Consider the following 26,489-nt stretch of genomic DNA (forward strand, 5'->3'; position numbering starts at 1 on the left):
GATATGCTCCACTCACTCCAATTGCACAGGACATCTAGCTGTTAGAAGTAAGAACTTGATATTCTGTCAAGAACAATCCAGGTGGTATCCTGAGCTACTCTCCAAGGTCCGGTTTCTGAAACAGGATTGTAGATGTGAACTACATAGAAGTAGGTACACATTACGCAAATAAAAACTGTAAGTTCAGTTGGTATTGGATTTCCAGCAATGTGGTATGTCCATCACTTAACACAACCATATCCATTCTGTTACGGAACGCTTGATCTGACAGTTATCCTACCAGCTTCAGGTTTGTCATAACCATCACCATTTCTTAAAGAAAAAAGGTTGGCAAGTATGCCTGAACCCACCAGTTGCTGCTTTAGCTACACAAAGATAGCTGCACACTCATGATACTGACTTTTTTTTTTTTTTTTAAAGAAGATGAGCTAACTAAGTACACATGCAGAGTTCACACACACAAAAGAAGTCAGGACTGCGGTTCTCAGGAAGCCCTTTATTCAGTCAAGGCATTAAAGGAGAAACTATTGCTATTCACCACGCTTCTCTTCTTGAGGTGGTTCATACTGAGCCAGCTGTGGATTTAAAAAGAGGAACGTAGTTAGCTGCAGCATTCTTGATAAACTTTCTGTATTAAGTGGAAAAAAAACAAAAACACATTTTCTCCCAGTAATGCTGCACTTATTTGTGCATTCTAATTCACCATTGACGTATGCAAGTCCATTTTCAAGTTAGGCAACAAAATAATCCTTCACTCAAAACACTGACTTGCTGCACTGTCTAATCCTGCAGCTGTAAAGAGGAGGTTTTGCAAATACACTTTAAAACATCAGTCTTGCACTTAGTTTTTAACTGTTTCTTGCTCTGCATCTTAGAAAGTACTTTTAATCAAAAATAGCAGATGATGTTGATTAGTATCTTATATTATTTGATTTTCACCAGACTATGATTGAAGTAGTTGTCATAGCAACAGTACCCAACCTAACATTTCCTGAAATCATTCTAGTTTTCATTATGCTTTCTGGAGAGTATGGCCTAGACAAGTGTGCATTAAAGTACGACCTTTACTTGCAAAGTTATTTCCAAGAACACATTTGCAACTGAAATCAAGTAAACATCTTCATAAAAGACAAGCCCAAGCTGCAAAAAAAACAGCTCAAATGTTAGGACTGAGCCTCTGGAATTTGCCAGTCTAGTTTTCCCCTCTTAAGATTCTTTACCTCTCCCACAAATTGCTAGGTAGTTCAAAAAAAACATCTTATGAAAACAGATTAATACACCAATGTGTTCCTTGCAGCAACACTTAATTAGATCAATCGCTATGCTACTAGCAAGAGCTGCTTAATCAGCATTTTGTGAAACCACAAGAGATTACCAGTATACAAACTGAAGTCAGTCTCCTTTTTCATGAAGGACATAACTACTGTTCCCCCCTCCCGCATACACCTGAATTCCATGAGACTCTGACCAGTAAACATAAGGAAAAAGAACAGATCACATAATGATCCAACTGAGGTGGAACACCTATTAGGACATGATTCAAGTTACCAATAAACGCATGATAAAAGGGATGCATTTTGTGCGACAGGACTGCTCAAAAAAAGGCTAAACAGTCGTCTGCTCTGTATTCCTTCAGTGTTAACTTCTACTATGTTTCAGAAATGCAGGTAGAAGATAATGGAAAGAAAGAAAAAACAATACATTAATATCGGAAAACAAGTGACACAAGAGTGAACATTCAAAGAGGGACAAAGGTCAAAACACAAGAAGTAAGAGAATAGTGCCTGTGAAACAGTTTTGAGGTACCAAATTATTTTTTCAATTACAAGCCATAGGCTAGTTCTACCATTTAAGAAATTATGAGGTTGCAGGGTAGGGAATAACAGTTCAAAAAAGTTACTTGGTACCATGAGCTAGCATCAGTGTACACTCTGATAGGCAAGCTCCAAAGTCCCTGCAATGCAGCATGTCAAGATACATGTTGTTAGTAAGCAGAAAATTTCCCTTTTGAAAAAGCAGCACCAAATACTGCAGGTACACCTCAAAACATATCAAGTAACCCAAAGATTATGGAACAAGTTTTGACTTCTTTAAAAGATTTTCTTTCTGAAGACCCAAGTTAAGATACTTTCACACATCCACTAACTATCAGTTGCATTTTTAAGTCAGCTACACCAAGTGTTCTATTGCAACACCCCCTAAGCTTCAGGGTCTTGGCCATTTTTCCTAGTCAGCACAAACAAGTGTAACAGCAAGGACTCCCTGGAACTACAGAAATAGGAAAAGAATTACTGAGAAAGCAAAAGGGCACTCTAGAAGAGAAATACAAAGGGGTAATGCCCCAGAACCCCTTCTCCCCAAACTAAGGCAGCTACATAAGAGACATGAAAGACTTTCCCTCACATACTTTCTATCATCTACATAAATATAGAACTTGTGGTGGTCTTTTCCTATAAACAACTATAGGGAAGTTCATGTATGAGAACAGCCATACTTCTCAAACAAACACACAAAAGTCCATAGTGGCACGTAAGTTTCAGCTATACTAATAGCCTATTATCCTATATTATACTATAACCCTAGAAGCAAGGGTTTGCTTCTTTAGTGTTTTAGGTTTACAGTTGGTACCATGAGGTAGGAGGAAGTTGTCCACATCTCAGAACTGTTTCAGACAGCCTGTAGACCCATAAAAGCATAGGTTTGCATTAGCTAGCACTTCAGATCCACTCTCTTTGCAGATACAGGCATACCAGAGTAGTTTTAGTTGAAGTGAAAGTTACTTGTTCTGCATGGATAAGGTGCCTCCACTGGTCATGTCATGCCACATGACAATCAGGTGTAGGGACACAAACTAATATATACTTTTCCTCCCTCAATTAGCCTTTTGAAAGCTTTTATGGTTATATAAGTTTTATATATTAGGGTTTTTTATTATTATTATTAAAAAGAAAGCTCTTGTGGAAGCATGAGCTATAGAATAATCAAACAATTTTAAAACATCCAGATGGGATCAAATGAAGATATGGGATTAACTGACCCTTAAAAAAATATACATACATAAATATATATATATATGCATGTATGTTAGCAGTGTTATATGACAGAAAAGAAGTCTCTTCCCCATCAAAGTCTTCACTAGGTAGAAATCAGGAATGAGTTAATATTTCTCAGTCACGAGGCTAATAATGCAACAGCATTCATTGGTTACTACATTGAAAGAAAGGTAGCTGTATTGTAAGTATCAAAGTATTCTTTTTGTTGTGAAATATGGAACTACTTAGGAACACTAAGTAGACTTTTACCTTGCTTTTGAGATTTTTATTCTCTTCCAACACAGCTTCATATTTTTCTTTCATCTCTGCCACTTCCAAGCGAAGTGCCTCTATTTCTGGATTTTCAGGAGCTGAAGCTCCTAGATGATGCTTCAGAAAGCTGATATTCAGATGTTAAGTATTTCTTCAGTTAATCATAAGTGTTAAAACTAAAATCCAGTTATGCTGTCTAAGTTAATGCAATTTCTGGCATGTTTATTCCAGCACTAAACCATTTAAATTACTACAGTATTTTTTATCCTGCAGGAATAAGTTACAAAAATAAGAAAGCTTTTAAAGTTGGTCAGCGAATTCCTAAAATGAAGGCATCACTAAGTACAAGACAAATGCAAATGTTTTGCTACACCCATCTTATTTTTTTTAAATGCAAAGGATGATAGTATATCAGCTTATGTTTTGAAGAGTAAAAAGAGAATAACCAACAGGAGAAGAAATAGCCAAAAAAGCAGGCTGCTTAGAAACAGCAAGAAACAAAAGCTTTGATTTTTTTTTTTTTTGCCCTTTTGTGTTAAAAAAAATAAAAATAAATAAATAAAGCAGTGTCAGGAAATAGAAGAGACTTCAGAAACCACAGACACAATGTGTAATCAAATCTGATGTTGCAGGTCTCCTACAACATTCTGTAATAGCCTAAAACTTGTTTTTGTAACTGCCAGCATACTGATCTGTATGGCTCTCTTACATCCTGCCGGAGTTCCTATTAGCTCTCTGACCAGAGCGGTTGTCAGCCAAGAAGAATTTTACGTGTACTTGTAAAACTCTTTGGTGATAAACAGCAGCCAGCAACAGAAAAACACTGGTCTGGAAATGTCAGCAGCCTTAAGGTTGTTAGAAGCAGCTAGTTCAATTTGAGAGGAGTTTCCAATTGTCTGTTGTACTTTGTTGATCAAGAGCCACTTGCAAGACTGCTATTATTAACTAAAACATATAAAAGTTATGTTCTGAGTTGAGGTCTTCCATACCAGTATCTCCAATTCATCTAGGAGTCAAAAATACCATTTGTGATTTGCATTAGATCTCTATGAACAGTTCACAGAAGAGAAAAAAGGATACTCCAGTGCACTACTCGGTTTCTCTGGCTCTTCATATAAGGCTACCAACACTGGAAATAGAAAACATTCAGCAATTGCAAGCAGTACATGAAACTTAAATTTTAGAGCAGGTACCAACAGTCAGAAACAGTCAGAAGGCATACAAGTTTGAGTTCCACGTTTATAGAAAACGTCTGTTTAACAAGATTTTCACCTGTTTCCTTTGACTGTATAAGTAGCAGTAACAGCTACTCAGAAGTTGCATTGATTCCCCTACCCACAGCATTAGGCTGTTGTAGCTCAGAACACAGAAGTGAACAGCCTGGACAAATGTGGCGTTTTCCACATGCAACCATAGCATTAGCTTTCACCACCAAAATGGGAATTCCAACTGTTTTGAGACTCTCACTTCAGAAACTATTATTTCTGCTTCAGCTAGATCTTTGAACTGCAAGACATCATCAGCACTTCTGTAACTTGCAGTATAAAAGCAAACCTCCACTAAACAGCTACAATTAGACAACTAAATGGCTACTGTCAGAGTAGATGAGGTTCATCACTTCACTAATAATCTTTATGGATCTGGGTTCTGTTGGACAGAGTGCCAGGCAGGTCAGGCACAAGCATCAGTACCCTGATAGTGTAAATAAAACCAACCATATACATACCAACTCCACATGTGGATTACTCAGTCCCATGAATCATTAGAAAATTCCCCATTAGAAATCATTAGAAAATATATACTTTCCCCAAACACACACATAGCCATAGACAACATTTGCTTTTATAAATACTTCTGAGTAATGTTTACAGGGGACTTAGGTGTCCTTCTGCCAGCTTCTGATGTCCAAACTGCACAGCCACCCTGGTTTTAAACTAAGCACCTAAGTTAGAAACAAAAAGAGGATGCCACTGCCTGGAAGATGTGTTTTGCCATCACAGAGGATGCTTAATACCATGATAATACAAACGCATCTACAAGAAATCAAGTATTACATACACTCTAGGCCAACAGTCTTAAGCATAAAACCCATTTGCTTGACATACTAAATCCATTGCTCTCTTTTTAAACAGCATACTTCTCAAGCAGGGATGTTAATGGACTTCCTTAACATACTATTTGAAGACTCTCAAAAAAAAAAAAAAAACTTAAGAGATAGTGGGCAATACAGAAAGTCAGAGAAGGCTTAAAGTGTATCATAAATATTTGCCCTATTCAAATATGGATACTTAGTCATTTAAATTCACAGAATTTAGGAGAAGCTCCAAGTTCTACTCAAGAAAGGATCTTTTTAAAGAGAACGTTTTTAAGAGACCATTTTATGTTTTGCCTCAAGCATTCTGGCCGTGCAAGAGCCCCAAAATAATTCTGTTTCCACGAGCAAGCATAGAGAGAAGTGCTCTGGCCTCATGAGAGGTCTACAACGCAACAGGGCAAGGAGAGGGGAACTGCCTTTTCATTACTCCAATATCTTGACCATTCCCGTAACAGCCTGCCAAAGGCAATAAACGCACGAACTGCCAGCAATGCAGTCAGCACACCGCAGTTGGCTGGTCACGTCCCCCCCCCCCCCCCCCGCACACACACACAAACACGCAAGGCGCGCCGCCCCGGCGCCCAGCCCAGCCCGGTTTCGCTGCTGCACGGCGCTCCCGGGCGGACGCTGCCGCTGGTGGCCGCGGAGGGAGCCGCGGCCAGGCCTGGCCCCGCCGCGCGGAGGCGGCACGGCCCAGGCCCGGCACTTACCCTTGGTGAGCGTGTCCAGCACCCCCGACTTCTCCAGGTACCGGCGGAACTGCTCCCGCTTGGAGTCCGCGGCCTTGGGGAGGACGCGCACAGGTCAGAGCGCCGCCCCCGCGCTGCCGCCCCCGCGCTGCCGCCCCCGCGCTACCGCCGCCGGGCCCCGCTCCGCGCCTCTCCCGGCCCGGCCCGCCGCCGCCGAGACAGCACGCCACGCCGAGCCGAGCCGAGCCGAGCCGAGCCGAGCCCGCTCCGCGGAGGCGACGCGGCGGCCGCCGGGGCCCGCCCGCGCGCGCTCCCTCCTACCTTGTAATGCGCCATCACGTCCGCCCAACGCCAACATCGACCGCGGCTGCGCGCCTGCGCCCTCGGCCTTTACGGCGCGAGGGCTTCCCGGCGGTCACCATGGCGACGTGGTCCGCAGCCACGGCCCCGCCCCCCGCCTCTGACTGACTCCGCCCGCCCGCCCGCGCCGACCCCGCGAGCCGCGGCCGCCGCCATGCAGGGCCCGGCCGCCCCCCCTCCGCTCCGAGGCGCACCGAAGAACCACACGCCGTGAAATTTTCCCGTCCAAAAGCAAGTCCAATGCCCGACCCTATCTATAAAATAGAAACAATTATATTTTTTTCTTTTTGTGAGACATAGTGATACCAACTGATAAAAAATCCGGTTCTTATTGTCATCATAAAAATGAACCTGTCTTACAATGTTACACCTGCAGTTTCAGGGTCTTTTTTTCACCTTTTTTTTTTCCTGCAGTGTCTTCAGTTTGCACTGGAATAAAATTAAAATTTCCTATTGGCAAGGTACTGTGATGAAACAGAATTTTTGACACATGCCCCCACCCAGAAAAAAAGCAAATAAAAATCCCCTATCAACAGCAGGAAGAAAACAGATTATTTTGTATCTTGTCTTTAACCAACAGAACTTTGAATGACAAATTCTGTTTGTGAGCAACTGAATGCTAATGTTTCTATTATTTAGACCGTGGGAGAAGAGTGCATTATACACTAGGCTTTTTAATACAGGCACATTAAATGCAAATACGTATTAGCACAAATTTACGTGCCCACTGAAAATTTCACACCAGAAAATGCAAAGATTAAGGCTGCAATAGCAGTACTAACTCAGATATATATTTTTAGGCTGTAATTGTCTCTAATTTTATTCAGTTTAAATATTATCAGCTGTAATTTTAATCCTTGTATTTTGCTAGGCCCACAGTTTTAACCTGAACTTTCCTGACTTTTCCTATTATGTGGATTTATATGATTTACGTTTCCCTCTTTAGCTGCAAGGATAATGGACATACACTGGGGTTTGTCATCTTTTTATTAAAAAAAAGTAAATACACTGTTTAAAGGTTACTTAGCTAATAAGCAAAGGTGTACACAACTGTGCTAAAAGAGCTTGTTAAAGTTGAATAATTTAGCTACTCCTAGAAGTAGCTACTACTTATGTTGCAATGTCCAGTAATTCTCACAGCATTCACTGGTGTTATTCAGTTGTTAATTCACACTAAATTTGAAGATCAGTGGGGGCACGCCTGCTGCTGGCATTACTTGACAATGATATTCGCCTAGACAGAGGGAAAGGCTGAGGACTATCGCAGTTTCGACTTTGTTTGGATTCTGAGCTCACCTCCCTGACAGAGTCGGGAGTGTCTGGTCGGCTGAGGTTTTTTGGGTCAGTTTTGGAAGTAGCGTGGCCTTTGCTTGCACTGAAACTGCTTGGTCTTCTGTTGCTGTTCTTTTGGAGAGAATTTGTTGAGGACCCTGCACTCTCAACCACCATACAGCAGTTCCATGAGGTGCTAACTCCACGTTGTCTTCTTAAACTGTTAATAGGAAAGGTATCAGGTTGCAGTGAAGTTTGAGATGGTGTTTCAGCAAAGCTTCTCAAGCACATGCTTGAAGCTGCATCTGCACTCTGAGTACAAACAAGGAAATGTTTCTTTTCAGCTTCTTTTTGAGAATCATTTTCTTCAGTAACTAGCTCCCTAATTAAGCCTTCATTATTATTTGTGCTAGTATTTTGAATCTGAATGTCTAAAGCGTTTGTAGCTGGCCTCTGCTCTGGCAGTATATTTTCCTGATTGTGATGGGTGTAATTGTTGCTACTTTCTGCACGGTTATTCTGAATAGACTGAAACACAGGAGTACTTAGAACTGGGTAGACAGCGGCGTCAGTTTGCTTTTCCATTAAAAAGCTATAACCACTAAGTGCAGAAGGAAGAGTTTTTTGTGGAGTTACAGATATTCCCAAAGAAGAGTGTGGTATTGCGGAGTATTTCTTAGATTTGTTTACATAGAAATCATCAAGGTCATCCTTGTTTTCACCCTGTCCACAGAGTCCCATTTTAATTTTTCTGAATCCAAGGTGGATAATTTCTAAGATGTTTAAGAGCAATGAGACAGTCGCTATTGACTGCATAAATAATATGAACACTGTCTTTTCTGTTGGTCTTGATACAAAGCAGTCAACTATGTTTGGACATGGATCTCTCTGACATTTATAAAGGGGATCTAGCTGAAAACCATACAGAAGATATTGCCCAATCATAAAACCAACTTCCACTGCAGATCTAGTAAAAATATGTATCACGTAAGTGCAGAGCAAAGAGCCTCTCAGGGGTGCTTTGTTTAGCTTTCTTTGATCCAACTGCCGAAGTTCTCTCTCCAGCCTTTTTCGATTTTCAGTCATTTCTAATTCAGTGCTTTCAAGTTCCACTCTGACCTGAGCTTTCTTTTTTTGCCTCTCTTTTTCTAAGGCTCTTAGTCTGTATAAGGCATGACCCATATACACCAAAGAAGGGGAAGACACAAATATAACTTGCAAGACCCAATATCTTATTAGAGAGATAGGAAAGGCCTCATCATAGCAAACATTTCTGCAACCAGGTTGCTCGGTATTGCATATAAATTCTGATTGTTCATCATTCCAAACATCCTCAGTTGCCACCCCAAGGACAAGCATTCGAAATATGAAGAGGATAGTTAGCCAAATCTTTCCAATAATAGTAGAATGAATGTGGACCTCCTCTAAAATGCCTCCAAGGAAATTCCAGTCTCCCATGGTTATTCTGCCGTCTTAACACTAAAATGTATGAGAGAGAAAAAAATATATCAAATATTGTAAAAGCTGCAGTCCTTCCTTAACATATTACCAAGAAAATTACACTAGAAGAACCATCATATCTCGCGTTGTAAACACTGCAGCATAACCCACTACTCTGGTAATCAAGACGGAGAAGTGCCATCATCCACCCATGTCTAACATATCAGTAAAAGACATCATGATAAGGACATAGCTAGGAGGTATTAAGCATCCTCAATCTGCATCAAAGTCAGTGGAAACTGAGGTGCTTGACTTCTAGTAGCATTGAGTTCTTAGTGTAAGTCTACTTAAATATGCCTTTTTTAGATAGTTCATATGTAAACACACCAAAATCTCTCATGCAGGCTACATAAATTGTAAGCTGAAAGTTATTTTTAAAGTCTCTTAAATATTATCATACTCACCAGAAGTTTGTAAAAGTCACAAAGAAGAGTGAAAATATGTCAAAAATAAAAGTATTAGCCTTTATGAAGGAAGACTGTAGCAACTAGTTATAGTTCCCACTGATAGTTAAGGTGTTTCCCTTGTAGAGGCAGCCATCACAGCAGGCTGCTCCGTGACACTCAGAGGAGTTTTAAGAGCATTATGTGATCTGTTTGAATCATCATCTGACAGATAGCAGTGTGAGAGCAGCATCTTTGTTTAGGACGGCTCCTAAGGTACTGAGGTTTTACTTTCCTTGTAAACAAACAGAGAAATCACAGAATCACAGAATGGTTGAGGTTGGAAGGGACCTCTGGAGATCGTCTAGTCCAACCCCCCTGCTCAAGCAGGATCGCGTCCAGGCGGGTTTTGAATATCTCCAGAGAAGGAGACTCCGCAACCTCTCTGGGCAACCTGTTCCAGTGCTCTGTCCCCCTCACAGTGAAGAAGTTTTTTCTCATGTTCAGATGGAACTTCCTGTGTTTCAGGTTGTGCCCGTTGCCTCGTGTCCTGTCGCTGGGCACCACTGAAAAGAGTCTGGCCCCATCCTCTCGACCCCCTCCCTTAAGATATTTGTACACATTAATAAATATTTCTTGGTCTTCATTTTCAGATCTTCTTAGCTCCACATTGCAGCTGAAGTCTATGGTAATGTCCTATAACTGTTTTGCAGTGAAAAATTAGTTTTATAAATGATCTTGTGAGGGAATAAGGTATCTAACTAAAAATGTAGTGTTAAAATTTAAAAATATATTTTTAAGCATAGAATTTGGAGCAAATTTCTTTTTGTTTGTGGATGACAGCAATAAATAAATAAATAAGATCACTGTAATATTAGTCCAGTTTTCTCTCACCAATAATACCTGTATCTGAAATAGAGAATACAGTGCATAGGTGTAAATTCTTGCTATCTTTGGCCATGATTCTATTACAAATAAACAATTTATGCAAAAATTATATACTAGTATTTTCATAAATAATTATCATCTGAGTACAAAGAAGCGGGTAATATTTTTGTGTAATCACACCTCTGCATTTATTTCATATTTTTGTTCTGATCTCTGTTACAGGATACTACACTATGGACAAGATTTTAAATTCTGTTTCAGTATTTATGTTACTGTATACACTTATAAAAATATTTTTCTTCTATATGTGCAGGGATAACTATTATGTTCATAGATTTAACTTTACATTGTATGTGCAGTGCAATTTAATAGAATTCAGTTATATTAAGAACACAATAAATTTTCTTAGTAGAAAGCTGGTTTGAGACAGAGCTTTCTGTTCAAATGTAGTTTTCACCTTATAAAACATGATTATTAAATTAAATGGAAGTTGAAATCATATGATTACAATACTATGACTATAGAGGAAAGTTTAAGTTAAAAGAGCCTATGAAACATGAAAATGCACTTTCAAATTGGTATATAAATAGAGAAGTTAAACATTTTTTAAAGATAAATGAATTAAAAATAAATGACACTTTAAAAATAAAACATACCTTTCTTTGCAAAAATCTGCAAAATTAAAGGTCCATGGCATCCAATGAAAAGTTATAACCCCTGACATCTTCCATCTGTGTGAGCAAATTTCGTATTTTAAAACATTTTATCTCACTATAGGAGCAATTAAAGGAATGCAAGCTTTGCACGTTGAACTTATATTTGCTAGGGATGGAGGGAGGAGAAAATCAATCTGTTGTTCAGTTTGCTTTGGCTCCTAGCACAATTTAATTATAGCCAAATCATTATTTCCAGTGAAAGAATCTTGTTAAAAAAGCTAGAAATGAAATAAATCGGAGTTCTAACTTCCTTCAGATTATTTTGCCTTTCCCCTTTCCAACCCCTTTTCTTCCAAACTGTAAGAACAATCTCAGCTTCAGACTGTTGTCAACCAACAGAAGATGGTTTATACTTTTAATTGGGGAAAACATTTCTTATGAAAATTTATGTCACCACAAATGGATTCAGAATATGCACAGTAGCCAAACTCACTCGGTTAATGAATGGCACAACTATAGATACAGATTTTCTGTGAGTGCATCTATTAAGGCATCGGCATTCTTCCTCACTCATTTAATCAATGGTTATAAAAGTACTAACTTTCAGACTAAGTTTTAATTTATTTGTATATCTCAATAGCAAAGAACACTCAGCTTGCTTGTGCAAAAGTTAAGAAGGTACATCCTTACAAATACTATGCAATGTAAATTTTGGCTGAAAATATATTCTATTGGAACAGCTTCTCATCATACTCGTGATGTAAAAACTCAGCAATAGAGTTTTTGATCCCTCCAAGCAAACCTGCTTTCCATACACAGCATCTGTCCTTATATTCTACTGTTCTTGACCTCTCATTTATTCTCCTTATGCCATCTTTCTTGTCATACTGACTTAAAATATCCCTAAACATCACAAATGTTCTATTCTATTTTTCCAGTCCATTCAATTCAGTATTTCTTTTTAGGAGCAAGTCATTAGAAATGGAACCCAAGGTTCCCCCTTCATAATGTTACGATTCTATTGTGTCTCCATACAGGATGGTAACGAGGGAGCTACTGGAACAGAATGTATACTCCCTATCCTAAATTGCCCTTCACCAAGTTCAAGAAAGAAAAGGTTAATGTGGAAGAGGAAGAAGTGGAACAGTTGTGGGAGAAGTTTTAGAGACCGGAAGTACATTGTTACAGTAAACGACACCTTTAACGAGTCTGCCTGGCAGCTGTGGATAGACTGCAGCTTGTAAGCTGCGCTGATGCAAAAATATATTTAACATAGCTTAAAATTTAGCTGAAAATTTCTTGAGCTGATCAGACCATTGCAGTACATTTGGGGAGTGATGGCAGGCTGGGGAACATGCTTTCGAATGTTTTGCAGCCTGGCAAATGCTTGCAAAAATGTTGTGGGGACGGGATGGAAACAGGCCTCCTTTTTGAAAAGGGAGGCTAGGGAAGGAAATATGCTTGTTTTGTGTGCAAAGATGTTCCTGGAGCTAGTATCAGCACCATAAGGGCCAAGGATATGGACTTGTTACACAAGCCTGGTAATAATGTGTAACTTCCACTGCTAGGATCAATAATAGTTGAGAAGTATATCTACCACTGTAACGCTCCTTTAGGCTATTCTCATCAGTGCACTGCAAAAGCGTATTACTGATACAAATAGCCTGTATAGGATAAATAAACTTCCTCTACTGAAAACTCTAAACAGCAAATCAATATCTTTTAATTTGGGTGCTGAAGATCAGTCAATAGGTCATGTCCGAATTCACAGTTAAATGAAAGCTAACCCAGAAGTAATCAATCGTTTCTGCAAGCTATTGGTTTGTCTACAGAGAGCCATTTCTAATATGTGCTTAAAGCAAGTTTCTGCCAGAAGAATTTTACTATTGGTTAAAAAGATTCTTAATCCATTGAAGTGGCTTCTCCCTCCTCCCACCCCTGACACTGAAGCCATCTTTGTTTGAAAATCTTAAGTATTAGATGGGAGTGAACTATGGATTCTGAGGAGCTACTTGTTTTGTAAAAGATTTATGTTAAGAGGAACATTTAACGATCTGCACATAATATTCAAAAATGCATTATCTCATTTAAAACGGAATTTCAGTCAAATGACATCTTGACAAGTCCGGAGGGAAAATTCACAAAATTAATTCAAGTGTCGATGCCAATTTTATAGCGGTGATGCTGCTCTTTTACTTTAGCCCAGACATTCTGTGAGTATTTATGGAACTGTCATCATACCAACATTCAGTATTTATTAACAAAATACTCAGTGATGCAAGAACAAAATACTCAGTTTTCTCCCAGGTCTAGAAGCTACCTTGCTCGCTTTTTTGTTTGCTTGTTTTTGATATTAAATATCCCCCAAACTGTATCTAACTGCTATATTGATTATGTTTTTAGCTCAAGGTCAAACACCATAAAAATCATTCCATCATGGAAAAATTCTCTTAAGATCAAGAGCTTTTCACTCCTACTCATCGATAATGTGCACTTTATATGTACAATTGATTTTTATTTTCTGCTGTGTTTGTCTGACCCACAATGGCCATTTAGATAACTAGAGGCACAAACATCAGTTTGATATATCCTACTGGCTTTCAGGATAATGCAGACTCACTCCTATCATTTTCTTTCAATAGTGAATTTAGGATCACAAATAATAAACTGCAATAATGAGAAATTTGGATGACCGTACAACTCAATATTGTCTTTACGAGTGCAAAATCTAGCAGTAGTGTTTGAAGGCAAATCACAGAATAACGTTTAAAGGCAAAGGCATACATTCTTCACCTTTGACTGTTTTCCATGCTAGTTTATAAAATTACTTTTTATTTCTAGAGATATACATGCAGTTTGGTAGATGCAGATTTGTGTTTTCACTTATACAAGCATTATTTCTGAAGACTTCCAACATTTATCCAAAGGTGTTTTTTTCATCACAAATGACTTATTTTTAAGCTTATATGGCACACAACATTTCCACTTAGACTTTCCTTAAGCTGACAACATTTTAAGTCCCATCTGTACCACCATTAAACATCCAATCTGATGAGCCTCAGCATGTTTAAAGAAAAGGCTGTTGCTTTTCACTGAAAGCAGCTGGATAACTGCATTAACATGGGTCATTTTTGAGCAGGAGAGAATGGGAGATGATAGGGTATGGTGCTTTTGGAGAAACTGTGGAGAATGAGTTTGTGTGGAACTTGTAAAAGAGTGAGGTTTGCTTTAGAATCAGTAAGAAAGGTTTGGAAATTTTCCCCAATTGCTGTTGTTGAAAGCTTTAAGGATTTTTTTTTTTTTTCAAAGTATCTTGTTTTTCCTTTTTGGTTTATCATAATATGTACATGCCATAAATCTCTTTGAGACTGTTAAACATCTGTTTTACAGTTGCATTCCTGTTTAACAAGCACCATCTACTATTAGGCTCTCAGGAATGCAGTGATCACAGAACTACATGTATTCTGAGATGTGCCTTTCCAAAGGTGTTTTGGCTGGGTGGGGGGAGATCAATCAAACCCTTTGAGGCCACCTCTAATCTGTTTAATTTCATTTTGAATTTCTTCCTTTCTTTGCTTTCTCATAGGGCGTCTGTCAGCTAACAAATAAAGAAGATGGAACAGCCTGTCCACACAGGAGAGCTCATATACGGTAAATGTAAATATGCTAGACCTCTGGTACATGACGGGCATTTGTTTAAATCTGTGCCTTCAGATCTATCGTTCCACATTCAGAACGTGGCCTCTGCCCAGTACCTAACTCCTTTGTGTAGCGCAGAAGCCACTGTACAGCTGCCAATCTCTACAACAGGTTATTAGTGAGAATGAGAATGCTGTATTTCAACTCGTGACTGCAAAACAGGCTGCTTTATGCCCAGTTTCAGAATTATGACCTACTTCATCATTCTGCTTTGACATTATTTCTTGGTAGGAATGCTAGCGCTTTAACTGTGCAGTGGTCGAAACCAGTGATTTATAGGCCAGAGCAGTTATGCTGTATCTGTTTTCGATATGCGTTTCATCCTTGTCTCAGGCTTCTGGGAAAATAAATTGGACAGAATTCCAGAAGGTGCACCTTTAAATAGGCGGTAAATCTAGAAGCGTGTCTGAATTCCAAGCGGCTTGTAACTTCATATTTGTTTTCAATGTGTACTTTTCTTTCACTCTTATTCCAGGCTTACCTCCAACAATCTGTATTACTGTGGTGTATTGTGTTTCACAGGCAGCAATATATATTCAATAAGAACATGAGAACTCCTGCACTCCTGGAGACCACGGGATCCATGCTCTGGGCTGGTCATTTTAGGCCTTTGTGCAGAGTTTTCTTTCCAGTTGCACGCCCTGCGTGAGCCTCTCCTTCAACTGTTTTCTCAAGGTATTGGAAATGCTTCTGGCAAATACTGCAGTTTCTGAAACTTTTCACTGTGTCCTTGCTGGTACGGGATACCATTATAGCAGGGAGAGGCAGCCTGCATATGTGCAAGGAACACTGTGGCACAGAGAAGTGACCTCTTTGGCCCACCTAATCTATTTTAGAGAGTTTTATTTTTGATCTATAGATTGGGTCTTTGAGTGCCATGCACAGCATGCATTGGTTTCCCCATTCTTTTCACAAGACTATGTATGTCCTTCAGTTGTTTCTTCTGAGGGGGGAGTTGCTGCAGGAATTGCCGGGGAGGCCCTGACGGTGGGACGTGAAAAAGACGCCTTTGACTACATCCAGCCGAAGAAATGTAAGCCGAAGGATCAGAGTAAATAACTGCTTGTCTAGGTTTGTTACCTAGCAACACATTGTCAGAGTTTTTTTATGAACAATCCTACTTGATCAAGTGCCTATTCATTCCGTGAATATTAGTGCAAAAACGTGTACGTTACCGATCCTTTAAAACGAGTCCATGGCAGTGGGGTAGCGTGTGTAGTGAACACTAAATCCCATAATAACTCATTTTGATGGTGTTTTATACGAAAGCCCTTAGAGCAGCTTAAAACATTTATTGTACTGTTTTGTTTGTTGAATGGACCATGATACTAAGAGAGACCTGCAGTGAAGGAGACATAGTAGCCAGTTTCCTTAGAGAAGGTGTCTTGTCCTGTACTTTAGGGCTTACTGTACATTTTGAGAGAGAGTAGTGAATGACAGGTATCCTTTTAAGTCCTGGGGAGCAGGAAGTTGTGACTTGAAGGCAAAAACTTTCTTGCAGCTGGGTTAGAAGAAGCTGGCTACCAATCAAAAGCAATGACAATTCTGTAGATTTTTTTAAAAGGCAGTATTTACCTTTTATAGAAGGCTATGCACTTTCATTACTAATACCTGTAGTAATCAAGCCAGGTAAGTGGTACACAGGTGATAGAGCCATTAGTCTTTTTCACATAGTAATAGCCTTTAGGCTGTGATCACTGTTAGAAAAGTCCAGCTATTTTAGGAACGGAACAAGCCTTTTTAGCTTGTTTCCTGTAGTACCACGAAAGGTGATCGGAATACTAATGTTTTCATGCTTTAGCGTGGTAGACACACTCTGTGCAAACATCTCTTACTGTTTAATAATGAAACTGAGTAGTCTGTCAAGAAAATAGTGCAGCTTTCTTTTGGCTATTTATTTTGTTTAACACTCAATAAAGGCAAGAGGTAGAAAGTCCTAAAGAAGACTGCTGCTTGTTTAATGGTTGCAAATGGTCCCATTAAGTAGGTTGGTTTTTTTAATGCAGCCTCTGAGTATTTTTTGTCCATAGAGTATTTTGCAATGTTCAAATGAATGCTTTGTTACTAAAGCCTCTAGTAGAAATGGCTTGAGTATGAAATATGGAGAATCTGTGCCTCGCAGCAGGCACCGTAAATAACGGTAGATCAGATGAGGCGAGGGCAGTGAAATATCTCCAAAAGCCAGTGCTGAAGTTGCGTCTTGGCACATAGTTACAGGATGTGAAGTCATGATCACGGCTGCTATTGAAGTATTGCTCTTCTGTGCGAGCCCAGAATGGCTGTAACGCGGCTCGGTGCTGCCCTACTCTGATTACAAACCAGCACTGCAGCCGGGCGAACAGCGCATGCGCGGTGCCCCCCCCCCACCTCCCCGGCCCGCTCACTGCTGCCCACGGATGACGAGCAGCCGGCACTGCGGAGAGGGACCGCGCGCATGCGCACTAGTTCACAGCCGCGCTCACCTCTGCCCTCAGGTGATGACAAGCAAGTACTGCACATAGCGGCTCGCGCATGCGCACTGGCTTAACATGGCTCACCGCGGCCCTCGGGTGTCGAAGCAGCAGAATGGCACTCCGCGGGGGGGGGGGGGAGCGCATGCGCACGGCGTTCCGTCGTGCTCCCTGCTGCCCTCGCGTGTCGAAAAGCCAGTACGGCAGCTAAATCGCGAGCACTCGCACAGTGTTTCCGCGGTGCTCACTGCCGCCCCTCGGTGTCGAGATAGCGGTACTGCCCCAATAAGGCGCTCTCGCTTAGTGGGTTCACAGTGCTCACTGCCTCTCCCAGGTGTCGAAAAAGCGGTGCTGCACACAGCAAGGGGGCACATGCGCACGGGGTTCACCATGGCCACAGCTGCCCTCGTGTCACCAAAGCAGTGCAGCAGAGAGCGTGCGCACAGATGCACATTGCTTCCTCGGTGGTCACTGCTTCTCCCCTCACCCCCCGCGAGTGTCGGAAAAAGCCGAACTGCGCCCAACGGGGACGCGCATGCGCACTGCTTCCAGCTGCGTTGACTGCCGCCCTCGCCTGTCGAAAAAGCAGTACTACACACGAGCCGCGCGCATGCGTACTGCGCCCCGTTGTAGTCATTGCTGCCCTCGGGTGTCCAAAAAGCAGTACTGCACCCGTAGTGCGCGCGCAGATCCCAGGGGAAGCACTAGGGAGGATCACGGTGGGGGTGGGCAGAGGCAGTGCCGGAGCTGATCTGGGGACGGTTGTGGCGGCGTCGGGGGGAGTCCCGGGCCGGTGTCGGGGATCGCGGGCCCGCGCTGCGGGTCCTGCGGCCGTTTCCGGACCCCAAGGGCGGGCGAGCGGGCCGGGTCCGGGAGGGGTGGGACGCAATCGCCACAGGGTCAAACCTCACCGAGACCTGTGGCCCCCTCCCCCGCCCGCCTGCATGCCGGGATCAGTAGTCTTCCGGCACTGGACTTCCGGGAGGCCGTATTGTTTTGCGCGGCATGCCGGGAGCAGTAGTCTTCCGGCACCAGGCTTCCGTGCGGCCATTTTTTCTTCGCACGGCATGCCGGGAGTAGTAGTCTTCCGTCACTGGACTTCCGGGAGGCCATGTTCTTTTGCGCGGCATGCTGGGAGCAGTAGTCTTCCGGCACTGGGCTTCTGGGCGGCCATTTTAGTCTGCAGGAGATACTGAAATTTTCTTGTTTTTTTTCCCGGTACAGGGCAGGAAGCGTTTTCCATCTCTGTCGCGACCAGGCACGGTTGGCCCCAGGGGCTGGGGCTGGGGCTGTCCCTCTTGGCAATGGGGGAGGCCAGGGGGACTGTGAGGGGCTGTGTGGACTCCTGGTAGTCGTAGCTTTGCTCAGGACTGGGGCCAGTTAGGCATCAGCTATGAGGAGTGGCAGTGCTGGGAGGGCTCGGGGCAGAGCTGTCCTGTTATGCAGCACGAGGGAAAGTCCTCAATAAAACGTGACCAGCAGTTTCTCTCCAAGGAACCTAAAACAACATGAGAGACCCTGAAACAGCCACAGGCACCCCACAGCAGCCCCAGGGACACCTTGTCACTGCCTCCCAAGGTCACTCCGTTCAGGTACCTTTAACTGTGTGGAAAGAGCCTGCAGGAGCCCTGGGCACAAGGACAAAGAATCCCCAGTTGCCTCAGCGAGGGCGCACATGCGCACTGCGTTCAGTCGTGCTCACTGCTGCCCTCGGGTGTCGAGAAAGCAGTACAGCTCACGAAACCCGCGCGCATGCGCACTGCCTCCCGTACTGGTCAGTGCTGCCCCCGGATGTTGAGGAGGCAGTACTGCACCCGTAAGGAGCACGCATGCGCACTGGTTTCCCTCTGCTCACTGCTACCCTCGGGTGTCGATGCGCCAGTACTGCAGCCACCACTGCCCTCCCCCACGTACAAAGAACACGGCAGCCAGCAGGCGCACACACGCGCACCGCCTGTCGCCGTGTTTGCTGCTGCTCTCCGGTGCTTCGGTAATGGGTAAGCGAATGGGCTGTGCTCGTCGCCCCTTCCCAGTGCTCACTGACCGGTAGCGCAGAGCGCTTTTCCTTATCGGTGCTTCCTGGTGTTGCGGGGATGGGCAGTGCCGTCTCGGAGCTGCTCCGCGGTGCCCTCTCACCAGGGCAGCACCAGAGCCTGCTTGCTGATCCCCGCCGCTCTCTCGGGCACGGGCACGGGCAGCCTCGGGGCGCTCGTTGCTCGGTGGGAGCGCCGCGGGGCCGCGGCGGGCTGCGGTTCGCACGCGTGAGCCGGCCGGCTGCAGCGCCGCGCCGCGAGCACGCGAGGGCGCCATTGTGGGTTTCGGCTCCCTCCCGCTCCCCCTGCCCCTCCCGCTCCCCCTGCCCCTCCCGCTCGAGCCGGTCCGTAGCCGGCACATGCGCGGTGCTCGAGCGCCGGTCCGCCGCTGCGGCTACTTTGCGTTGGCGGCTGGCGCATGCGCGGCGGGCAGCGCATGCGCAGCGGCGGGGAGCAGCATGGCGGCGAGCAGGGTCAGCGTTTTCGCTCGGCGGCGGTGGCAGATGAGAGCGGAGGCCGCCTGAGGTCGAGGATCTGGGGTCCCTGGTGAGGCGAGCGGGTGGCGGCGGGTGGCGGGCTGTGCCCTGCCCGCTGCGGCCGTTGCTGCGTGGAGGCGGCGTGCGGGGCGAGGGGGGGGCTGGGGCTTGGCTCCGCGCCCCGCTGGGAGCGCGGGGCAGCGTTTGCTGGAACGCGGGTCGGATTTTCCCTGTTCCGTCTGTCGCCTTTAGGGCCCCGGTTCCTCCCCAGCACGAGCCGGGGCGCGCGCTCGCCCCTGTGGACGCGGCCCGGCAGGGCGGTGGGGGAGGCGGGCCCCAGAGCGGGCTTGTGGCGCAGTGTCGGCGGGAGGACGGCTCCTGTCGCGGCAGGCACGCCTGAGAGTGCTGGTAAGTGCCGAGGAGGTTTAAAACCTCTGGACCGAGCAGGTCGAGTGTCAGTTTGCGTCAGGTACGATTAGTGCAGCCCCAGGTTATTTCTTTGAGACTTGTGGCTAGGCAAGCAAGAAGATGGATAAAAGAACAACACTCCCAGGCACCTGGAGGCCTCCCCCACCCCCAGGCACAGAGTGTGGGTGCCAGCCAATGCGGGCACTGACTGATTGAAAGCCCCGCTGAGTCCTGCTCCCTCCTGTCCAGCTGCTGCAAAGCCACGGGCTTCCCCAGTGCAGCATGTGGTGCTGGGTCCTCCGTTGCCTCTGATGGCTCCCCAGGCACTCGTATGTTGCACAGAGGTCTGGATGTCTCCAACAGTGGCACAGCAGCCTGATGTCCCAAAGCCCTAAGCAATCCTAAAGCCACTCCCAGACCCAGTGCCCGCAGCAGTGAGGTGTTCTAATAAATATGGGGGGTGATCCGTACCTCCCCTTTGACTCAGTCCCACTTTAGAGAAAAGGGAATTTACAGCATTTCTTGGTGAAGAATGTTGATGGGTGGGTGCACAGATGACAGACTTTTCTCTCTTTTCTTCTGAGCCACCTCTTAGAAGCCTCTGTGCGTGCAAGAGGAGTCTGTTAATGTGGTTGGTCTGGGATAATCGTGCTGTGCACAATGCTTAAGGAGAACATTGGCATAAAATTGCAGGCTAAGGAATAACCTTAAAAAAATACAAGGCTCGGGAAAAGCCTAAGGGAATGCTGGTGGGCTACGGGAAGTCCAGTGATGCTACTTCAGAAAACAGCATGGCTTTTAGGCACCTCCTCAGAGCAGGAGAAATGACTTACTCCAGCCCATAGGGCAACGGGTGCTCTTAATTCCCACCTTTAATTACTGAAAGTGTTGTGAAAGCAGAAGGGACGAGAGATGATGCGTAGCGGGTTATGGACTATGTGTAAAGTTTCGACAAACAGCAATCCTCTCTTGAAATAGAAACAGTTTAGTCTTAGGTAATAGATGAACGTGGCTTTGAGTAACGTGAAGAGAAGCGGTTATGTCAGTCTCCCAGAAAGTCTTGGAGAAGCGGTCCAAAGATCTGATACCCTCACGGCCTCATCAGTCGTCTTGGTTTGTTTGGCAGGGTAGTCCACCGAAGGGGGACATCTTGAAGAGAAGCAGCTAGACCTAGCGATCCAGTTGTTGATTTTGGTCGTCACCTGTGAGGCCAGCATCCGAGCCTAACAGGAATCTAGGAGCTGTATCAAAAAGGTAATAGGTTTGAAGCAGCGACGGGCAAATCAAGTGCTATCATTCTTCTGCGTGGCTAAAGACTGAGAGGCTTGTCGGTTAAGCATGTGTATACGAGGGTTTGAGAAAGGATACTGAGCAGTAACAATAATACTGAAGCAGAATAAAAATCAGGTTTTATGGAAGATGGTGTGGGTAAGTATTAGGTGATGTGCCTGCCTGTCTAATAACCTAGCCTGAATTGCTGTACATAATGTTTCCAAACTGTTTACCCTGCAATGTATGTTGCAAGCTGCTGTATTAAGACCTTTCCTTTAAGGAAAAGGAAAGGAAAAGAAAAAAGAAAAGAAAAAAAAGAAGAACACGGTGAAGAGAAAAAGAACATGCATAAATCTAAGTGTTTCACGGCCAATAAAATGCAAGTTTCTCTCTTTGTTACAGAGATGGAACCAATAGTAGCAAATGCTGACGAAGAGAAAAGCTGGACAAGCAGGTTTTTGGTGATTAATACCGAAGGGACGGGATGAAACAAGGAAGCAAAAATGCAGTTTAGCGGACCCTTGATAGCCGCAGAACCTGCTACAGTAGGAGGTGTTCTGGCATGGGTAACTAAGGTAACTTGATAATTTGATAACTTGGTAACTAAGGTAACTTGATAATGACTGTTAGTTATTTCGATCTCTCGGAGGCAGCACTGAGAACTAAGTAACCCCTTCCCACCCCGTGGATGTTGTTCGCTGTATCTGCCTTAGTTTTGCTTTGGTTGTTTCTATTTTGTTTTGTTATCGTACGTGCGTATGTAGAAAGGGAAAGATGTCATATTTCATTTTTAGATTGATTGCCATGGCTGAAGTTGAAGAGACCAGAAAAACGTAAGCAAGCTGAAGTAATGAAATCAAATGGAACCAACTGAGAGCCGTCTCCATCGCCCAAAAAGGGAAAGCCCGTTCCTCCTGGCGAGGAAGGATCACCATTAATAGTGATCGGAATAATAGATCACCAACATATAAGGTCTGAAGGTCTGTACCCATTACGAAAAGTATGCTATGTACGTATATTTCTGCACGTGTGACTTTATGTGTCTACGAGGCATCATGCTTTAAGAGCTACAAGACAGCAAACTATTATCTTAGGGGAATGGTGGTCAAGTGGCCAGAGTCTTTGAAGAGACAGAAGTGTCCGAACTGTAAAATTAAGAGATCGCTTTCAGGAAGGCTCGGTTAGCACGCCCTCAGGTTAATTAATCCTCACATCCCCTTTGGGGCCAGAACAGAAATTTTCCGGCTGCGAGAAAGACTGTTTAGCAGCAACGTGGTCTGTAACTGTCTTTGAGACTTTTCCCTTTGAGAGCACCGAGGCAATCCCATCTGCTCAATTCCCTCTGTAGTAGCTAATGTCAGGGAAGCAAATAGACAGCGGCGTATCATCTATCCAAGTGGTGCAGGGGGCACTAATCTTAACGAGCGGAGTGGGGGGGTTACTGTTCAAACATTACAAGAAGTGGATCTTCTTGTGCGTGTCTGAATTGACAGAGCACGGTTGTGCCAAAAATGTGGACGTGGAAGGTTTCTGAAAGATTAAGCTCTAGCAGCTACTTAGTCTAACTTCCCCTTCACAGCAAGCCCGACTGTCGTTGTAGCTTCCAAAAGAGGGGTTGGGGGAAGCAGTATTTGTGGCTTGTGTGTTCTCGTTTGCCTTGTTTGTGTGCATGTATAGAGATCCGTTTTTTGTGCTAATAAACAACTTTGAATTCTTATGATTCTCTGCAGAGCTTTGAATGGTTTTTTTGTTTTGTGCTTTGCTTTATACTTTTGTAGGGCGATGGATTTTTACTATGCCTCCATCAACAAGCGCTGGCTGGCAAAGTTACGTCATGTCCCAACTGAGACTCTTAGGCAAGACGGAGGAGTTCAGGTACAGCAGCCTGCCAAAAGAACGTTGCCCAGGAGGGGTTGCTACCCTTGAGCTATAGGCACTGATGCACACGGCTCGTTCTGTCAGACTCAAAGAGGTTTTCTTTGGTTGCAGAAATTTTAGCTTGGCTTTACACCCTATAGCGGTGGTATTTTTGTATTTATGAACTGTGTTAATTTTAGGAGTTCAGAACATTGGGGAACGACTATGTGCTGCCATGAAGAACTACAGGCTACTGTCCTCAGCCCTTTGTAAGTTATCAGGCGTCAAGAGCGGCCAGGAGACTCCAAATGCCAGCGGAAAGGTTCTCTGCCTGGTGCTGGCGAGGAGCCTTCAGCCGTAGGAGGGTCGGCCGTGTCCTTACCGGACTTGTGAGTAATAAGCTGCAGTTCACGGACCAGCAAAGGAGGGGGGGGAACAGCGACCGGTAGCCCAGTGGCTACGGCATTGCTGTTGCTAGCAGGGCCCCAAGGCCCGTGTGAAGCCTCAGCTGCCTGTTGGGAGCTTTATTTTGGTGCGTTTACCTGGAAAAAGCAGTGAGGCCTCAAATAAGAATTTTCGTGGCTAGATGGATAAGCCGTGACCCCAGCTGTCTTTGCCTTGCTTTGCTGCTTAATGTCGTAACAGCAGCTCGGGACCCCAGAATAAAAACTGTTACAGTGCTTAAGGGAGGATCTGCGTTTGCCCAGGTTAGGGGATGGTCGTTAAAGCTTTTTGGGGGAGGGAGGGGGGGGGAAGCTCCAAAAGGAGACTCTCCCAGTGACCTTGGTGGTCTGATTCATTTGCAGGCTGACGTTCTGAGGGCCAGCAACTTGAAGAGGAGCAGCTCAGCCCGTTTTGTTGATTTCAGTGATATCGTTTTAAGGAAGCATGTAAGTACAGATGGGGTCTGGGAGGGTTTTTGAGCAAGACAGGAAAGAGCAAGGAAGATTGGAGAGTGTGGAAAAACTAGGTGCCGTGAACGTACTGAAGTTGTTAAGGGCTGAGAGAATTTGGGGTTAAGCCTCTGAAAGGGGCTAAGGCGCAAGGAGCAGTGAAATACCGTCACTGAACACAAGGTTCCTCCGCAGTCCGGACCTGTGTGCGCACCCTCGCTCTGGCAGAGGCAGGCACCCTGGAGCTGTAGGGAAACAGGCAAGCAGGCCCACAAGTGGACTTTGGGCACAGCGGTGCGCAGAGAGTTCGGTATGCTCGGCAGGCGAGTGGGGTTGGAGCGTGGTGAGAGCTGTTCTGGGCTGACGGGATCCATCCGGTTCCACTCCTTGTCCCTCTGTCCAGCTCACCACCATTCTCTTTCTTTCCCTGTCACTCGGTCCAGTGCCAGCAGTGACCAGTGGGTCCCATCGATCTGTCTGGCTCGGGTCACGTCAGACACCTCTGCAGGGACTCTGCGGGCAGAGGGCTGTGTATGTGCAGTGGGGGGGCACTAATGGGCCAGAGATGCTGTGGGGGACGTAGTAGGCAGTGAAGAGGTTCCTGGGGAAGGAAGGTGTCACAGCAGCAGAGAGCAGCAGAGGCTCCGAGTACTCGGGTGTTAGGACAGGTGCTCGTGATAGGGTGGTTTGGAGCTGCTCTTGTCATCTGTCCTACTCGTCAACGCGGTCTGCAGTTACTGCGTCTTGTCCGCCTGTGCGCAGACAGGGCTGCCACGCGGCACAGCTCGAGTTGTGGTTGCGGCGCTGGCGTCGAGCCCACTTTTCTGTCAGGTCTGCCTTTGTGCAAGCTGGTGTCTTCCCTACATCAGTCTTGCTCTGCTGCTCTTCCAGGAGCCTGTGCTCGACTCTGCTTTCTGGCACACTGTTATGTCATAGGGCTTTCCAGCAGTATCTGTCTGACTTGGGCCACTTTTGTTGTCCACTAGGCAGCCTGAGCGAGTGAAGCAAAATGTCCTCCTGTCACTGTCCTGGCCAGAGTCAGTTTCCCATTAGCTCAGTCTCTCCAGAGTTTGGAGTTTTTGGAGGCCTTAGTTTTTATCCTGCTTTGGCTGGACAGTGCTTTCTGAGAGTGTCTGTCAGTGGCAGTTTCCCTGAGGAGTATCATCTACCGAAGGCTGGAGGTGGCCAGGTGACTGACCGAGCCTGACTGTACCTGAGGGCTGCTGTGACATCCCTGCGATGAAATGGAGCCAGAGAGGGTGAGTGAAGCAGCACAGAGGGTCAGTTGTAATTGTGGAAACAATTATGGGCCTTGGACTAGGGAGTAGTTCTAGAAGGGCTGTGCCTCTCAGTAACTGTTCTGGCCACTTTGCAGGTGCTGAAGCATAGTCTGGCAGTCAAAGGAGTGTTGTCACAGCTGGGAGCTCTGTGGAGATCTGCGGCTGGCCATGGAGGATGAGCTCTGACTTGCAGCATGGGCACAGCTAAATCCTGGGACTGCACTGTATGTGAGCAGGGCTGGGAGGTGGAAGGTGGTTTTGCCCTCGGTGGTTACTGGTGTCATTGGCTGTGGATGTTTGCCCATGGAACTGAGAGGACCAAAAATATTAATTGTCTGTAACACAGATGAATTAGTGCTTGCAGTGTTTCAGGTAGGTTCAGTGGAGGTGCAGCTTAGTACAGTCCAGTGGCATGATTCTTGCACATGCTCACATTTGAACGGTGGCTAAAACCAAGCCTATGAACAGCAACTGTCACGTGATTTTGGTGTGTGTCTTCCTGTTCTGCTGCCATTCTAAATGAAGGGGAAACTTAAACTGTGGGCAAACCCCTTGGCTTCTCTGTACTGTTCTCATGCTCATGGGTGCTTTGGTGTTTCTTGCTTAAAGCTGAGGGTTTGAAGTTTTTCACTTAAGGTTTATTGTTTAGTTTGTTGTTGAGGGTCTGTAACTCAGGGGTTATGGTGTATTACTTCATTTTGTGGGGCTCAGTCTTTATCAGTCAGAGTTTACAGTTTGTTCATTTAGCAATCAGGGTGCAGAATTTAAAATCCAACCTCATCCATAAATTTTAAAGCTTTGGCAACCATTTGAATTCCAAGATTTGCAGTTTGTCACTTAGGGTGCAGGGTTTACAGCTCACTGATAAACGAAAAGGGCTAAATCCTTGGATAATAAACTGTAAGCCCTGAAGCCTAAGCAGCAGGCTGCAAACCCTCCTTTGAGGTTTGTAACCTTCCCCTGTACCCAGCGT

General features: G+C 44.8%; 2 protein-coding genes and 1 long non-coding RNA gene across 3 annotated transcripts; 1 reads left to right on the forward strand and 2 right to left on the reverse strand.

Moving 5' to 3' along the window:
- Window positions 1–481: 481 nt before the first annotated feature.
- MYCBP (MYC binding protein) lies at window positions 482–6,509 on the reverse strand. The gene is made up of 5 exons (XM_067311508.1): window positions 6,411–6,509; window positions 6,111–6,183; window positions 4,386–4,434; window positions 3,303–3,432; window positions 482–575 (listed from the first exon to the last, which is right to left on the reverse strand). The coding sequence occupies exons 1-5, from the start codon at window positions 6,423–6,425 to the stop codon at window positions 531–533; spliced, it is 312 nt and encodes a 103-aa protein (XP_067167609.1). The 5' UTR covers window positions 6,426–6,509; the 3' UTR covers window positions 482–530.
- A 1,002-nt stretch (window positions 6,510–7,511) lies between these two features.
- On the reverse strand, window positions 7,512–9,179 carry GJA9 (gap junction protein alpha 9). Its single transcript, XM_013950413.2, has one exon. It carries the CDS (start codon window positions 9,177–9,179, stop codon window positions 7,623–7,625), a length of 1,557 nt encoding a protein of 518 aa, XP_013805867.2. The 3' UTR covers window positions 7,512–7,622.
- Window positions 9,180–23,627: 14,448 nt separating this feature from the next.
- LOC136994295 (uncharacterized) lies at window positions 23,628–25,998 on the forward strand. The gene is made up of 4 exons (XR_010886442.1): window positions 23,628–23,732; window positions 24,150–24,233; window positions 25,377–25,495; window positions 25,612–25,998. It is a non-coding gene; the product is annotated as an uncharacterized lncRNA (long non-coding RNA).
- Window positions 25,999–26,489: the final 491 nt, after the last annotated feature.

This window comes from Apteryx mantelli, chromosome 27 (genome assembly GCF_036417845.1).
Source record: "Apteryx mantelli isolate bAptMan1 chromosome 27, bAptMan1.hap1, whole genome shotgun sequence".
Taxonomy (NCBI): Eukaryota; Metazoa; Chordata; class Aves; order Apterygiformes; family Apterygidae; genus Apteryx; species Apteryx mantelli.